General features: G+C 41.7%; 1 protein-coding gene across 12 annotated transcripts in view; it reads left to right on the top strand.

The window, feature by feature from the left end:
- Positions 1-16,161, top strand: part of TMEM164 (transmembrane protein 164) — a 217,019-nt gene that overhangs the window by 13,483 nt on the left and 187,375 nt on the right. Inside the window, exon 1 of one of the 12 annotated variants that reach the window (XM_059679726.1) lies at positions 4,976-6,130. The exons of the other annotated variants lie outside the window; for them this stretch is intronic. Within the exon in view, the coding sequence (XP_059535709.1) occupies positions 6,026-6,130 (105 nt within the window). The 5' untranslated portion in view covers positions 4,976-6,025. Of the gene's footprint in view, positions 1-4,975; positions 6,131-16,161 lie in introns of those variants that run through there. 12 annotated transcript variants of the gene reach the window in all.

The raw sequence follows: 16,161 nt of genomic DNA, 5'->3' as shown, positions 1-16,161 counted from the left end.
TGTAACAATGAAAATACATCCTGCGTATCAGATATTTACATTATGATTCATAACAGTAGCAAAATTACAGTTATGAAGTAGCAACGAAAATAATTTTATGGTTGGGGGTCACCACAACATGAGGAACTGTATTAAAGGGTCCCGGCATTAGGAAGGTTGAGAACCACTGCACTAGAGGAAGGCACCCTGTATGTGCAGCCTCCCAGGGCTGAGGCCTTGTCATGTGACTTTACAGCCTTGGGGCCCTGAGTGTCCCTTCCCATCAAGACCATTGCAAGGCCTCCGTGCATATTCCCAAGCATGGTGAGTAAATCCGCAACTCCATAGTCTCAAAGTTGAGAGAAATGAGAAGACTAAGGTCATGTTTTCTGTAATGATTCTGGTTCCCTGGGACGAGCTGGCTTGGAGGGTACTTATAAAACAAACAGTAACCCAAAGAAACTACAACCTTTAGAAGTTTGCCGTAGAAGGTCACTGTTCCGAGAGACCTAGGGGAGATTGTAACAAAATATCTTCTTCATATCACCACTTGCTCCTTGTCAATTTGCATTTGTTAAGAGTTTTCTTTTTTAAGTTCTAGGCACTTGAGAGTGTACATTGTTGCACTTTATTCTCTGCACCCTGCAGGAATGTGGCTGAGGGTCATGTGCTTAAGTGTCTCATTATCATGATCATCAGCACTTTTACATCCAACCCCTTGAGCCGCACACCACTGCAGGCTGCTGCTTCATGCAGTCATTTCTCCCTATTTCCTGGGCTCCCAGCTGCAAGAGGAATAGCAGGGCACCCTGAATAAAGGGGCTGCTTTTACTTTTGGATTTCTTTCTGGCTGCATGGTAGTCACTACACTTTCTACTTCAGCTTTCCCCAGAATAGTCTTGCAAGCTAACACCAAGCCAAGGTCAAGTTTCTGTGTTTGCTTGTGGGGTTTCTGGCCAGTGAGTGAAGAGAACAGATTAACGCCCCCCTGCCCAAGCCCTGTGGCTGGCTGTCCTCTCTGAGCAGGACTCTCAGGGGGTTGTTGTCTTGGGCAAGGAGGTCAGGGGTAACCTTTAGGCCAAGGCTGCATTAGATTTGTAGAGAAGAATGTGAAGCCTGCCACTGCACGGGGGCTCCTGACTGGTTGTGTGGTGTTTGGCCATACCTCACAGCCAGGCTGTGTTTGCCCAGATGGACACATGTCTAGGATCATCTTCCAAAATTTCTTACTCCCTGCTTTGGGTCTGTCCTGAAAACAATTTGCACAGTTCACTGTGGTTTGCACCTGTTGTTTTTTTATTCCTCTTTTCCATAGTTAGTTTGCAGCAAACTGAGAATTAATCCAGGCTCCTCACACTTCTTTTTTTATGTTTTCATTTCTCTCTTTTTTATATTTTATTGTTCAAAGTGTTACATAGCACTCCTTTTCCCCTCATTGACCTCTCCAAGCTGCTCCTATCCCCCTGAACATGCCCTCCACACCCTACTGTCTGTGTCCATTGGTTATGCTAATATGCATGCATACATGTCCTTTGGTTGATTTCTTATTCTCCTTCCCCTGCATTCCCTCTGAGGTTGGACAGTCTGTTAGATGTGTCTATGACTCTGGCTCTATTTTTGTTCATCAGTTTATGTTGATCATTATATTCCACATATAAGTGAGATCATGTGATATTTATCTTTCTCCTACTGGCTAATTTCGCTTAGCGTAATGCTCTCCAGGTCCATCCATGCTGTTGCAAATGGTAAGAGTTCCCTTTTTTACAGCAGCATAGCATTCCATTGTGTAGATGTACCAGAGTTTTTTAATCCACTCATCTGCTGATGGGCACTTAGCCTGTTTCCAAATCTTACCTATTGTAAATTGTGCTGCTATGAACATAGGGGTGCATATATCCTTTCTGATTGGTGTTTCTGGTTTCTGGGGATATATTCCTAGAAGTGGAATTACTGGGTCAAATGGGAGCTCCATATTTAATTTTTTGAGGAAACTCCATACTGTTTTCCACAGTGTCTGCACCGGTCTGCATTCCCACCAGCAGTGCATAAGGGTTCCTTTTTCTCCGCATCCTCACCAGCACTTGTCGTTTGTTGATTTGTTGATGATAGCCAGTCTGACAGGTGTGAGATGGTACCTCATAGTTGTTTTGATTTGCATCTCTCTGATGATTAGTGACTTTGAGCATGTTTTCATGTCTCTTGGCTTTCTGAATGTCCTCTTTTGAAAGGTGTCTATTTAGATCCTTTGCACATTTTTGATCGGATTGTTTCTCTTCCTTTTGTTAAGTTGTATGAGTTCCCTGTAAATTTTGGAGATTAACCCTTATCGGAGATAATATTGGTAAATATGTTCTCCCATGTAGTGGGCTTTCTTGTTGTTTTGTTGGTGGTTTCTTTTGTTTTGCAGAAGCTTTTTATTTTGATGTAGTCCCATCTGTTTATTTTCTCCTTAGTTTCCATTGTCCTAGGAGCTGTATTGGTAAAGATATTGCTATGACATATGTCTGATATTTTGCTGCCTATGGATTCTTCTAAGATTTTTGTTTTCCTGTCTTATGTTTCAGTCCTTTATCCATTTTGAGTTTATTTTTGTGTATGGTGTAAGTTGGTGATCTAGTTTAATTTTTTTGCATATATCTATCCAATTTTCCCAACACCATTTATTGAAGAGACTGTCTTGGCTCCATTGTATGTTCTTGCCTCCTTTGTCAAATGTTAATTGAGCATAATGGCTTGATCGATTTCTGGGTTCTCTGTTCTGTTCCATTGGTCTATATGTCTGTTCTTGTGCCAGTACCAGGCAGTTTTGAGAACAGTGGCTTTGTAATATAGCTTGATATCTGGTATTGTGATCCCTCCTACTTTGTTCTTTTTCTCAAGATTGCTGCAGCTATTTGGGGTCATTTTTTTATTCCATATGAATTTTTGGAGAGTTTTTTCTAGGTATGTGGAATGTGCCATTGGTATCTTAATGGGGAGTGCATTGAATCTATAGATTGCTTTGGGTAGTACGGACAATTTAATGATGTTGATTCTACCAATCCATGAACATGATATGTTCTTCCATTTGTTTATGTCTTCCTCTACCTCTTTTTTCAACATCCTATAGTTTTCTGAGTACAGGTCTTTTAGCTTCTTAGTTAAGTTTATTTCTAGGTATCTTAATTTTTTTGTTGCAATGGTAAATCGGATTGTCTTTTATTTTCTCTTTCTGTGAGTTCATTATTGGTGTAAATTTTGAATCCTGCTACATTGCCAAATTCATATATTAAGTCTAGTAGTTTTTTGATGGAGTCTTTAGGATTTTCTATGTACAATATCAAGGACAGTTTTACTTCTTCTTTTCCAATTTGGATGCCTTTTATTTCTTCTTCTTGTCTGATCATTCTGGCTAACACTTCCAGTACTATGTCAAACAGGGGTGGTGAGAAAGTAGGCATCCCTGTCTTGTTCCTGTTCTTAGAGAAAATGGTTTTAGTATTTTTGCCCATTGAGTATGATGTTGGCTGTAGGTTTGTCATATAAGGCTTTTATTATGTTGAGGTATGATCCCTGTACCCATTTTGCTGAGTGTTTTTTTTTTATCAGGATAGGGTGTTGGATTTTATCAAATGCTTTTTCTGCATCAATTGATTTGATTATGTGATTTCTGTCTCTCAATTTGTTTATGTGATGTATAATGTTTATTGATTTGTGGATACTGTATCAGCCTTACATCCCCAGAATAAATTCCACTTGGTCATGTATGATCTTTCTAATGCAATGCTGGATCCAATTTGCTAGAATTTTGTTGAGGGTTTTAGCATCCATGTTCATCATGGATATTGGCCAGTAACTCTCTTTCTTTGTAGTGTCTTTATCTGGTTTTGGTATTAGGGTAATGCTGGCTTCATAGAAAGAGCTTGGAAGTTTGCCTTCCTCTTGAATTTTTTGGAATAGTCTGAGAAGGATAGATTTTAGTTCTTTGAATGTTTGGTAAAACTCCCCTGTGAAGTTGTCCATTCCAGGGCTTTTGTTTGCTGGAAGTTTTTTGAATATTATTACTATTTCAATTTCATCAGTAGTTATTGGCCTATTCAGGTTTTTTTAATTTTAATTTTTCCTGGTTGAGTTTTGGAAGATTGTATTTTTCTAGGAATATGTCCATTTCGTCTAAGTTGTCCAGTTTGTTGGAGTAGAGTTGTTCGTAGTATCCTATATAATAAAGAGGTAATATGCAAATGGTTGTTACACTGTGATGTGTAATGACCTATCAGCAGGAGGGCAGGGCAGTGAGCTGTAAGCAGCGGAGAGCTACAGGAGGGTGAGGCAGCGAGCTATGAGCGGCGGAGTGCTACAGAAGGGTGGGGAAGTGGGCATAGAGCTACAGGAGGGCGGGGCAGCAAGCTACGGGTGGCGGAGAGCTACAAGCGGTGGTGGGCTGAGTGGCCACCTGAGGCAAGTGGCAGCAAGCTACTTGCGCACGAATTCATGCGCAGGGCCACTTGTTTTTTTATAATCTTTTGTATATCTGCGGGATCGGTTGTTACCTTACCCCTTTTATTTCTGATTTTGTTTCTTGGTGGGCATGGCTAGAGGTTTATCAATCTTGTTTATCCATTCAAGGAACCAACTCTTGGTTTTATTGATCTTTTGTTTTTTTTGTGTTTTTTTTTAGTCTCTTTGTTGTTTATTTCCCCTCTGATCTTTATTATTTCCTTTCTTCTACTTACTCTGGGCTTTTCTTGTTGCCCTCTTTCTAATTCTTTAAGTTGTAAGGTTAGATAATTTATTACCATTTTTTCTTGTTTTCTGAGATAGGCCTGTAGAGCTATGTACTTCCCTCTCAGGACTGCTTTCACTGTGTCCCATAGATTTTGGATTGTTGTGTTCTTATTGTCATTAGTTTCCAGGATGCTTTTTATTTCTTCTTTGATCTCTTTGGTAACCCAGTCATTGTTTAATAACATGCTATTTAGCCTCCAAATGTTTGATTTTTTTCCATTGTTTTTATTGCAGTTGATTTCTAATTTTATGCCATTGTGAACTGAGAAGATGCTTGATATGATTTCTGTCTTCTTTAATTTGAAGAGACTTTGCCTGTGTCCTAATATGTGGTCTATCTTTGAAAATGTCCCATGTGCACTTGAAAAGAGAGCAAAAATATTAGCAAGAAAAGTAAAAAAGGTAAGCGAGAACAGAAAAAGAAGAAAAAGTAAGTAAAAATGTATAGGGAGAAAACATCAAAGGACAAACAGATAAACCAAAAAATGCAAACCACAAATACCCAGAAAAAAGGCGGGGGGAGGGTGGAGCGGAATCTGTAGAGGCACAGCTTATATATAGAAAGTAAGGTTAAGAAATTGAATGAATAGGGGGAGGACCTCGGTTCAGTATAGAGGTGGTAGAAAGAGAATGAGTGGATAAGAAGAAAATAAAGAAAAAAAAATAAAAATAAGTAAAATGAAAAATAAGATAAAATGACAATAAATAAATAAAAATAGAATGAAGAAAAAATAATGTGGAAAAAAAGAAAACAAAAAAACACACAAAGAAAATAAAGAAAAAAATTTCTTTAATAAAAAAGTAAAGCAAAATAAAAACGTGAATTGTCATACGATTCAGCCAAGTTTTAATGCCCCATAGGGGCTAGTTTAATATCCCACTCTTCTGTTTTGTCTGCCACTTCTCAGTGTCCTGTTAGGTAGTCAGCACTGTGTTGAAGTCCAAGCGATCCACCGCTCCTCTGTGTCTATCTCCACAGCCTTGACTGCAGGCTGGTCGGACCAATCTGCCCACTTAGACTGTCTGTCTGCTGTCAATCTTAATCTCTCAAGCAGCTGTTTCTGACAAGGCTATAGGTAGAGAGGGTGCTGTATCTCATTCTGGGACTGAAAGTCCTCTCTTCAACCCAGTCCCTGAGGGCTCTTTGGGGTTATTCAGATTTTTTGTGTCCTTTGTACCACTCAGGGTGTAGTCTGGGTGTGCCTATATTAGCTGCCTTGAGATTGCTGGGAGGGGCTGGCTCTTCAGGAGAAAAATGGCTGCTTAGGTCCATGGGTCAGGAATGTCCCAGTGCCTGTCTCCTGGTCATCTTTCCCTGATCCACTCTCCTCCACAGCCTCTCCCCAGACTCCACAAGTCCACACCTCCACCTGCACCTCAGCCACAGGTGAGTGTTTGTATTTGAAAGGTCATGTGCTGGGTTTAGCGAATAAAAGTAAAGACCAAACAGAGGCAAAACTGCTAGTTTCTCTCCCCCTGGCACTGTGAGTTTGGGCAGTTCTTCAGGGCGCTCCTCTGGACTCAGTCTCTCATGGCTGTGGGTTTAGATCTAGAACCCCCGGCCACCAGGAGCCCTGTGGACTTCCTTTCCATTGTCGGATTTTATGCTTGTCCCCAAGGGACACGGACTTGGTGCTGTGCAGCTTCCTTCTGACCCTCTAGGCTTGGTGGTCTCCCAATTCTCTTCAGCCCAGATCCCTGATCCTATTGTTCTCCAGGCATCCTCTGCCCTTCCCAGCTGCGAATTGTCTCCCCAGCTGTGTATACTTCGCCAGTTCCGGGAGGATGTTATTTGACTTAGTTGCTCCTTCTATCTGCCTTGGGATAAGGCTCGGGACACGTCTGCCTATTTAAATGGCTGACATTTTTTCTCCTCCACACTTCTTTGCTTGTTACCTTCCTTGGAGTTGGGTTCTCACTTTCTAGTCACAACTGTCCATTGACATTAAGGACGGTTGGTCATTTAGGGTCCCATTCGGACCTTTTAAATACTATAAACCTGAAACAGGGTCAGATGGGGAAAAAATAGTTGGATTTAGGAGGAAAAGTTCACTATAATTTTTGGTTATATCTACACTTTCTGAAAAGTTAGCAGTAATAAAATTACTTGTAACATTTTGAGCATGCATGTACTATCCTCCAGGAACTATGCTTGGTATTTTACCTCATTTGTGGCCTTCCACAAAGGTCATTTTTGTCTGATGTAATTCTTCTTTCTCTTTGTTCTAGCTGATTTCACCTTTGGTTGATTATAGATACTAGATAAAGGATTCTAGAAATACTTTATCAGGTTGTTGGAATAGAGTGATGCCACATCAGAGCTAAAAGAAACCTCAGAGATCATCTAGTTTGACTTCTCCCTCCTTTTTCCAGATGAGCAAACAGACCCAGAGAGGTGAAGTGACTTGCCTAAGGTCACAGCTAGATAGAAGCAGAGCTGGGTCTCCTGACTCTGCAGAGTTCACTGTGCGTCCATAATACCACACATGGTCTTCTTTCATTCATAATCATTCCAGCGTAAAAGGACCTGGACTTTTGTCTTGCTCACTAGTAGATAAATAAAAATCTTGTGGTGTGTGTTTTTTTAAACATCATTGTCTATTGAAGCCTGGAAAGTGAGCATCTCATGGCTGCAGGCTACCTCTGTATCTGACTGTAATAGCAGCTGCTTTTTCCATGTGTGTTTCTGCTCTTGCTTTTCTTTCACAGAGGAGCCTGAACCCAGTGCTCCCATTGCTGGCTGCTTGCCCTGGGCAGTTAGTCCAGAGAGACATGTGTTCAATGAGCCTGTGTGTAGAGCCATTATGTTTTGCCATGAGATAGTGGTGGTTTGGAAATGGGATCCTTTCAGCTGGGGATATAACTGAGGTCATCACTTCCTTCCTCCAAATAGAAGCCTGCATTAGATCCTAGTGAACAGTTGTATGAATCTCCAGGGCAAGGGATCAATATCAGAACCCAAGAACTTTATCTATCAGAGGTGACAAAGGCCAAAGAGGAAAAAGGTAAAAATAATCTGCCAGCCCAGTTGGGGAGAGGTCAATTCTTGGTAAAGAATGAGTAGTAATAGAAAAAGCACTAGATTAAGTGCCAGCCAGACCTGGGCCTTGATTATAGGTTTCATCACTGATTAGTTGACAGAACCTAGTTGTTTTGGCTAATCAGGAGCCTCTGTGTGCTCAACCTTCTTATATAATAAGATGTATAGTGTGGTAGTTAAGAGTACAGGCTCTGCAGTATCTGGTTGACATCATGGCCCTGTCATTGCTGAGCCAGGAGACCTTGGGAAAATCTCATCACTCTCTGTGCTTTGTTTTCCTCTTTTGAAAAATGAGGTGACAACAGTACCTGCACCTTGTAGGGTTGTTGTCAGCAACAGCACCTGACACATAGTAAGTGGGATATATGTGTTGGCTATTATGATTAAAGATGACACTCTTATTTTGATTACTGTGAAGAACAACAAAATAAAAGTATATTCTGTTGTGGCTGCATTGTATGTGCCCATGCTTTCTACTGGATTCTGTCAATGTGGAAGTGACAATAAAAATAATAAAATGAATATCAAAAATGGCATCAGTCCAAAAAAGTGGTGACAGTGGTTTGTACCATCTGTACCAGAAAGCCCCACTGTCACACAGGCATTACTGCAAAGAATTCCTCCACATGGGGTTGGAACTGGATATCACATAGCCTGGGTCACATGATAAGACTGGGGATGGGACTAACATGGATATTCTTGATAGATTATCAAGTCTAGTCTTGAGTCAAGCAAAATGTCATGAGTTCATCAAGCTTTAAGATGTGATCAACCTCCTAATAGAGCTTTAGTTTCTTAAAACATAATATAGCATGTATCCCAATTATGTTATTTGGACATGTTTAATTGTAATTTCCCATTTTAAAAGGCCTACAGATTTGCTGTGATTAAGAATGGTTTCTTAGTGGTGCAAAAAAAAAAAATGAGTGCGAGCTCTGGAGCTAGACTAGCCAGGTTCAAATCCCAGCTCTGCTGCTTTCTAGCTGTGTGGCCTTGGGTAAGTTAATTGATATTAGTGGGCCTGTTTTCTTCCCTGTAAATTGTGGTAATAGTATCTACTTCTCGTGAGAATTAAGTGCATGGCTGCAGGTGAAGTATTTATAGTGTCTGCTATGTAGTACTTAGTAAATATGGGTTATGGCTGTTATCATCTGTAAGATAGAAATGATCTTTGTTCTTCTGACTCATAGGGTTAAGCATGAGAATCAAGTAAAATAAGGTACGTGAATAGTGAGCTCAAGCTAAATGGGAAGAATAATCTTTCGAGAACGTGAACATCCAAAGCGTTAATTAGCCCATTGTTTCTAGGATCAGATATTCATGGAAATTTCTTTGGTGATCTTGCAAAAAGGAAGAATGGTAAATTTATATGTTACAGAAATGCTAAGGCCATCAAGCAATCATATCATATCATGCCTTTTCCCTTCCAGTGTGCTTGAAAGCCTTGAAGCCATGCATCCCAAGTAAAGTGGTTGAAGGATTTGAAATGTAAAGCAATGATACCCTTTCTTCAGTACTCTTATCTCACTTAATAACACTACAGTCTATCTACTAACTCAGGTTAAGCCCCTTGAAACCTTGACACATTTCCCTTCCTTCCTTTTCTTCCCTTTCATCATCATAATCTGAGTCATCTTGATTCTGTCATTCATTATGTCCTGTGTCTCTTTTCTTTTTTGATTCCTCTGCCCTAATTCATTTGGTTGTTTATCTTTATCATCATCATCATCATCATCATCATCATCATCATCATCATCATCAATTATAGCAACCTCCTGAGTGTCCCTTCTTTAATTGTCTTCCTATTCTGACCATTATTTTTACTGCTGCCAAAATGATACTGGTAAAATGCATGTGGATCATGCCATTCCCTTACTCAAAAAACTTCAATAGCTCCCTAATGCCTTACACCATGTGTATATAAAGTAGGTCCCCAATAACAGTGTTTTATTCAATGTCATTTTGTTGTAACATTGATGAGATGCCATAGGAACTTAACTCTTATTTATATCAGTTAGCCTAGTGTAGCAATGGTTTCCTTATACATTGTTTCATTGCAGTTCTCAGAACCTATCAATGACATTAAGTAACGGTACCTTATGGTGCCCTGGACAACTTTGCTAATCAGTCATATACATGCTTTCCCAGTGAGTCTCCATGTAGGTTCAAAATCTTTCTTGGCATAGCGTTTTAGGCAGCTATTCTCAATCACTTGGGAGTTGGCACATAGGCTAGGGCTGGCAAGTAGATCAACCCTTTGAAGCCTGGATTCCTGATGATAGGATTCAGGATTTTCTATGATGTTGGTCTTAACTTTTCTTTACAGCCTTGTCCTGTAGTACATTCTTCCATAGGTACCATGTACTTCCATGCTCCTCTGAGTTTATATTTTTGTTCATGCTGTACCCTCAGCCAGAAATATTTTTCTTTGATCTTCCTATTGAAATGCTAGTCACCATTCAAGGCTCAGCTCAGATATTCCCTCTTATGAGGCTTTCTTCAAGCCTTCATGCCAAATTTAGGCACTCATGTTTTAGCATTTTTTTCTGCCTTGTACTATATATCTTCCCAACTCCTTAGACTGTGTGTTCTCTGAATGTTAGTAGCACATCTATAGTTTTATTAATTTTTCTATCCCCACAGAGTCTAATGCGTACTTTATTCCTAACTTAAAAATAATTGAGTGTAGTTCAGGCTCTTTGTGTTTTTTTTTCAGATGAGGAGACTGAGGCTTAGAGGAAAAAGTCATGAGTTCATTTGGGGGTTTGTTGAGTTTTAGATGTTTGAGACATTGAGGCTAGAATGTATAGCAGGCAATTGAGGTGTGGCTAGGGCTAGAATAAATGTTGATTGAGGGGCCATTTGTTTAGAGAAGAGAGAGGAGGAGAAGATGAGGACATCATGCAAACTAGGAAAGAGAATGAAGAAAAGTATTCTGTGTACTTTTGGAGGCAGAAAAAAAAAGACTCAGTGATGCAATTACCCAGGATGTGGAAGAAGACCCAAGAGAGGAAGGAGTTTCAGGAAGCAGGAGCAGGTCCTCGGTGTCATGTGATGCAAAGAGATTGAGAACAAGGATGACTTGAGAAAAGGCAGTTAGAATTGGCAAGTACACTCTGGGTCTATTGCCAGCCACCCGTCCACTTCTAAATAGTTACCCTGGGAATGTCCGTGTGTGAAGAGTTGTGTGCAAGGAGGTTTCTGGCATCAGAAAGAATGTTTACCAGCAGCAGAAGGGTAAATCTGGCCAGCAAAATATTGTGCAGCTTTTACAAAGGAGGCTGATCTCTGTGTTCACTTTGAAAGATGTTCATGATATATTGCTAAAATTAAAAAAAGTTGCAGAACAATATGTATGATAGAAACCTGTTCTTATAAGAAAGCAAACAAACTGAGCATTTTTGGACACACTGCAAAAGTGTAGAAGAATGTACAGTTGACTCTTGAACAGCATGGATTTGAACTGTGCATGTCCATTTATATGCAGATATTTTTCAACAAAAATGCAGTTGGCCCTCTGTATCCCTGGCTTTTGCATGCATTGATTTAACCAACTGCAGATGGGAAACAGTATTTTTGATCCACGATTGTGAATCTGCAAATTTTCAAGGCCGACTATGCCTATTGTTCTACACCATTTTATATGAGACTTAAGCATCCATGGATTTTGGCATCTTCTGGGGGGCCCTGGAACCAATCCCCCGTGGATACCAAGGGATGACTGCATTTTGGGGGAGTCAAAAGTTATAGGTGGATTTTTGACTAGGTGGTGGGTTGATACCTCTAACCCCCATGCTGTTCCAGAGTCAACTGTATACCAAATACTGCTTACGCCTCAGTGATTAGGGGAAGGGACACTCACTTTTTACTTTATACATTTCTGTATTCTTTGAATTTGGTGTAAGTCCACATTTCTTTAGTAATTAAGAAAAATTATTTTTAAATATATTTTTATTGATTTCAGAGAGGAAGGGATAGGGAGAGAGAGAGAAACATCAATGATGAGAAAGAATCATCAATTGGCTGCCTCCTGCATCGCCCTCCTGGGGATTGAGCTCGCAACCCTGGCATGTGCCCTGCCTGGGAATAGAACCCTGACATCTGGTTTATAGGTCAGTGCTCAACCACTAAGCCACACTGGCCAGGTAAGAAAAAGTATTTTTTTTATTGCTTAAAATATTACAAAGGGTATTACATATGTGTCCTTTTTTTTTTTTCCCCTGCCCTTGACAATCCCCTGGCCTCCCCTACCCCCCAGTGTCTTATGTCCATTGGTTATGCTTATATGCATGCATACAAGTCCTTCGGTTGATCTCTTACCCCCCTCACTCCTGCCCCCCGACCCTCCCCGGCCTTCACGCTGCAGTTTGACAGTCTGCTTGAGGCAGTTCTGCCTCTGTATCTATTATTGTTCAAAAGTTTATAATGGTCTTTATTATCCATGAATGAGTGAGATCATGTGGTATTTTTCCTTCATTGACTGGCTTATTTCACTTAGCATAATGCTCTCCAGTTCCATCCATGCCGTTGCAAATGGTAAGAGTTCCTTCTTTTTTACAGCAGCATAGTATTCCATCGTGTAGATGTACCACAGTAAGAAAAAGTATTTTTTAATGAAAGACAAAAAGATGATTGGGAGCCTGGGAGAATAGTTTCAGTAGAAAAGATTCAATGGATGAAGGAAGACAACTCATAAGAGATCTGGAAACTGAGAACACATGTGTTTGGAGGCTATACTTACAGGAAGGAACCTTACTTCCTGTGTGGCTGATGGATGTTAGGCAGAGGGCATGGAGAGAGGACTGCTTGAATGAGGCAACCACCCCATGCTCAGGAAGTTCAGCTGAAAGGGGATAGGATAAGTAGAAGGGGAAGGAAGTGGCCAAGAGGCAGAGGAAGTGCAGGGGGAAGGGGGGAAGGACTGGCTGGGTGGTGAGCTGCAGAGGGAGTGGGGAGCACTTATAGCTGTAAGGAAAAATCAGTATGAGGCAGTTGAGAGCGGACAAATTATCAATTTTAGGAGTAGGGAAGCTTCCCCCAAAAGGATGAGATATCAGGTCAATTAAGCTTCCAATAAATGGAATGGCTGGGGCATAGGTTGGACTACCTAATTGCCTTCTCTATATGAGGGCTAAGGAAGCCCCTTTTATTTAGGTTTTAGTTTCCCAAACTGTTTTGGCAGTGGCAGACTTGTCTTAATGGCTCAAAGATTAGTCTCGTGAGTGACCAAATGGAACTGTGTCTCTTGTAGGCCTCTGAGTTGTCTGCTGGGCCTGTCACTAAGTTTAGGACTAGAAGTGGAGGTGGAGAAGGTGGAGGCCAGGAGTCCTCAACCCTGGCTGCACCTTACAGTCACTAAGGAATCATTTAAAAAATACTAATGTCACCCTGGCCAGTGGGCTCAGTGGTTAGAACATCAGCCTGCACACCAAAGGGTTTCAGGTTTGATTCCCAGTCAAGGGCATGTATCTGGGTTACAGGTTTGATCCCCAATCCCAGTCAGGGCACGTGCTGGAGGCAACCAGTCAATGATGTGTCTCTATCACATTGATGTTTCTCTCTCTCTCTCTCTCTTCTATCTCCCTTCCCCTTCCCTGCTCCTTCCCACTCTCTCTGAAATCAATGGAAAAGCTATCTATACTAATAAAAGGGTAATATGCAAATTGGTCAGGACACCCTCACATAATGACTGAACCTCAGGCTGCGTGGGGCGACAAGGCCAACAGAGGGGTTAGTGAGGGATGACCAAATGATTGAACAGCAGGCTGCATGGGGCGACCAGGCCGGCAGGGAGGGGGCAGTTAGGGGCGACCAGGCTGGCAGGGGAGGGGCGGTTGGGGGGACAACCAAGCTGGCAGGGGGGGCAGTTAGGGGTGATCAGGCCATCAGGCAGAGGCGGTTAGGGGTGATCAGGCTGGCGGGGGGGGGCAGTTAGGGGTGATCAGGCAGGCAAGCAGGTGAGCAGTTAGGAGCCAGTGGTCCCGGATTGTGAGGGATGTCCGACAGTTGGATATCCCCCGAGGAGTCCCGGATTAGAGAGGATGCAGGCTGGGCTGAGGGGACCTCCCGTCCATGCACGAATTTTATGCACTGGGCCTCTAGTCCTATTATAAAACTAATGTCTGTTTCCTCCACTCCATTCTTACACAGTTGTCTTGATGGGGGCCTGGGCATCAACATTTTGTAAAACTCCTCAAGTGATTCAAATGTGCAATCAGGATTAGGAACCACTAGTATAGAAGGCTGCATTAAATGTGTTCTAAGCCTAAACTGGCCCTTGGAAGGTCGTGTGTGTGTGTGTGTGTGTGTGTGTGTGTGTGTGTGTGTGTGTGTTGTACAGTATCTCCACACAGGTACTTCCTCCTCTGCATTTCCAAAGCCTTTGGGTTGGTGATTATTAGTGAAGTGCTCATCTCATTGCATGCTGGTTAGTTGCTAGTCTTTTGGGAGAGATCTGAGATCTAAGATGTAATAGCAACGGTACTTAGTGAACCTCACACCATGCTAGGTTAACTGACTCACCCTGACTCATACAGCTTGTAGGATGGATGCCAGCAGTAGGCCCAGTCTGTCCCTTTTCCAGTAGAGAACAGAGCTCCTGGCACCTAGGTATTGAATCATTGTCACATGAAATGACAAGGAGCTTTTTTTTATGCAGTGTTTTTTTTTTTTTTTTTAAATTAAAAGGTCAAGAATGGCAAAATCTGACATACTCGAAAAGTCTGGTGGGAGAGAGATTCCAGGAGAACTGCCTGGCATGTGAAAAGCTTATGATAAGCCAGGCCCTGTGCAGTGAATCTCTATAATGCAACATTTATTATGCAATTACTCCAGGCCTAGCATCATTCTAGGGACTGTGAGATACAAAAGGAATATCAGGTATGGTTTCTGCTCCCCAAGGAGCTTATTATCGAGGCTCATTTATAGTCTTATTACTGCATTTTTTTGGTGGCATTTTATCTGCAGAACTTATAACAGGAAAATGCTGGAGGTCAGCAGACTTTCTGAGTTCCTGTAGTTCAAAGCCCTTCATTTTGCAGTGAGGGAGAGAAGCCCAGAGTGGGAAGCTACTTGCCCAAGGTCACACCACTGGGACTGGCAGAGCCAAGGCTGGCAGGCCAGGCTGCTTCCCTTTGAGGTCCTATTACACTCTTCTGTCGATCAGCTGAAGGACAAGGGAACCTAACTGTTCATGTTGAAAATTTAATAAAAATTCAATTTTGTACTTTATGCTTCGAGGCTTCCTGATGGTGGAAGGAGGGCGGTTTGAATTTTAGTCTTTCTGAAAACCTTGCCTGTGGAACGCCAGCACTGGTCACCACTGGAATTATAACTCAGTCCCAAGAGGCATAAAGATGGCTAATTTTTCCTTGACTGAAACAGCCATTGACTCTAGACCCGCAGTGTTTAATTATGGTACTTTTCTACTTTTTCTAAGGGTCTTTCTCAAGCTTAGAGTGTTTTTGAATTTTCTGCCTCAGTCACTTCTTTAAAAAAAACATTGTGAAACTTACTGTAAAGACAGGAAGTACCTGGACTTAGGTGTGGGCCTGAGAATTTGTGCAGTGGGGTGGGTTTCTAGTGGTGCCAGCATAGGCTGGTCGTTTTAACTCTGTTCCCTGTCAGTTCCCAAGTCAGAAATTCAGTTCCAAGTCTGAGGATTTCTCTGAAGAGTCAGGTATAATTCAAGGTAGAGATACTGGGTTACTCTTCCCAGAGCCCTTGCCCTACAGAGACAGGATTAGGGACAGCTCTGCCTTTCGGTTTGCCAGGTTGTGTTACTAGTCACTCCTAATATTTAGAACGGTTACCATGTGCCAGGCACCCTGTGGGATCAACGCTGTTATTGGCATTCCCATTTTACAGATGAGGATAAGAAGATTTAGATAGGGTAAGTACCATGCTCAATGTCTCACAGTGAGAAAGTGGCCAAGCTGATATGGACATTCAGATCCAGCATTGTTAACTACTAGGCTAATTTAGGTTAGAGTTCTGCATGCAGTTCTTTTTCACCGTGGAGCAGACTGTCAAGAGACATGCCGGTCACCAGCACTGATGAGTTCCCTTTCATCCTCTGGGATTCATTTTCTGCATCTATAAACGAGAGATTTGGATTAGATGGTGTCTGAGATCCCTTCCACCTCTGACATTTTCTGGCACTTTGGTTCATTTCTCACTTCCTGGCAGAATAGAAAAGTCAGAGAGCTGGAGGAGGGACCAAAAGCATCAATGAAAGGCAAAGGTGGGGAGAAGCTAACGCTGCTCCCAGGAGCTTTCTGGATGTTTCAATTTACCTCAAATGGCTTTACCATGTTTAGACAGTTACACATTGTTTCTGTTTTCCCTCAGAAATTTTTAAAGGAATGGAGTTTCTTTTC

This window comes from Myotis daubentonii, chromosome X, assembly GCF_963259705.1.
Source record: "Myotis daubentonii chromosome X, mMyoDau2.1, whole genome shotgun sequence".
NCBI classification, from domain to species: Eukaryota; Metazoa; Chordata; class Mammalia; order Chiroptera; family Vespertilionidae; genus Myotis; species Myotis daubentonii.
The sequence above is the reverse complement of the archived record's forward strand: the minus strand, read 5'-3'. Positions and strand labels throughout refer to the sequence as shown.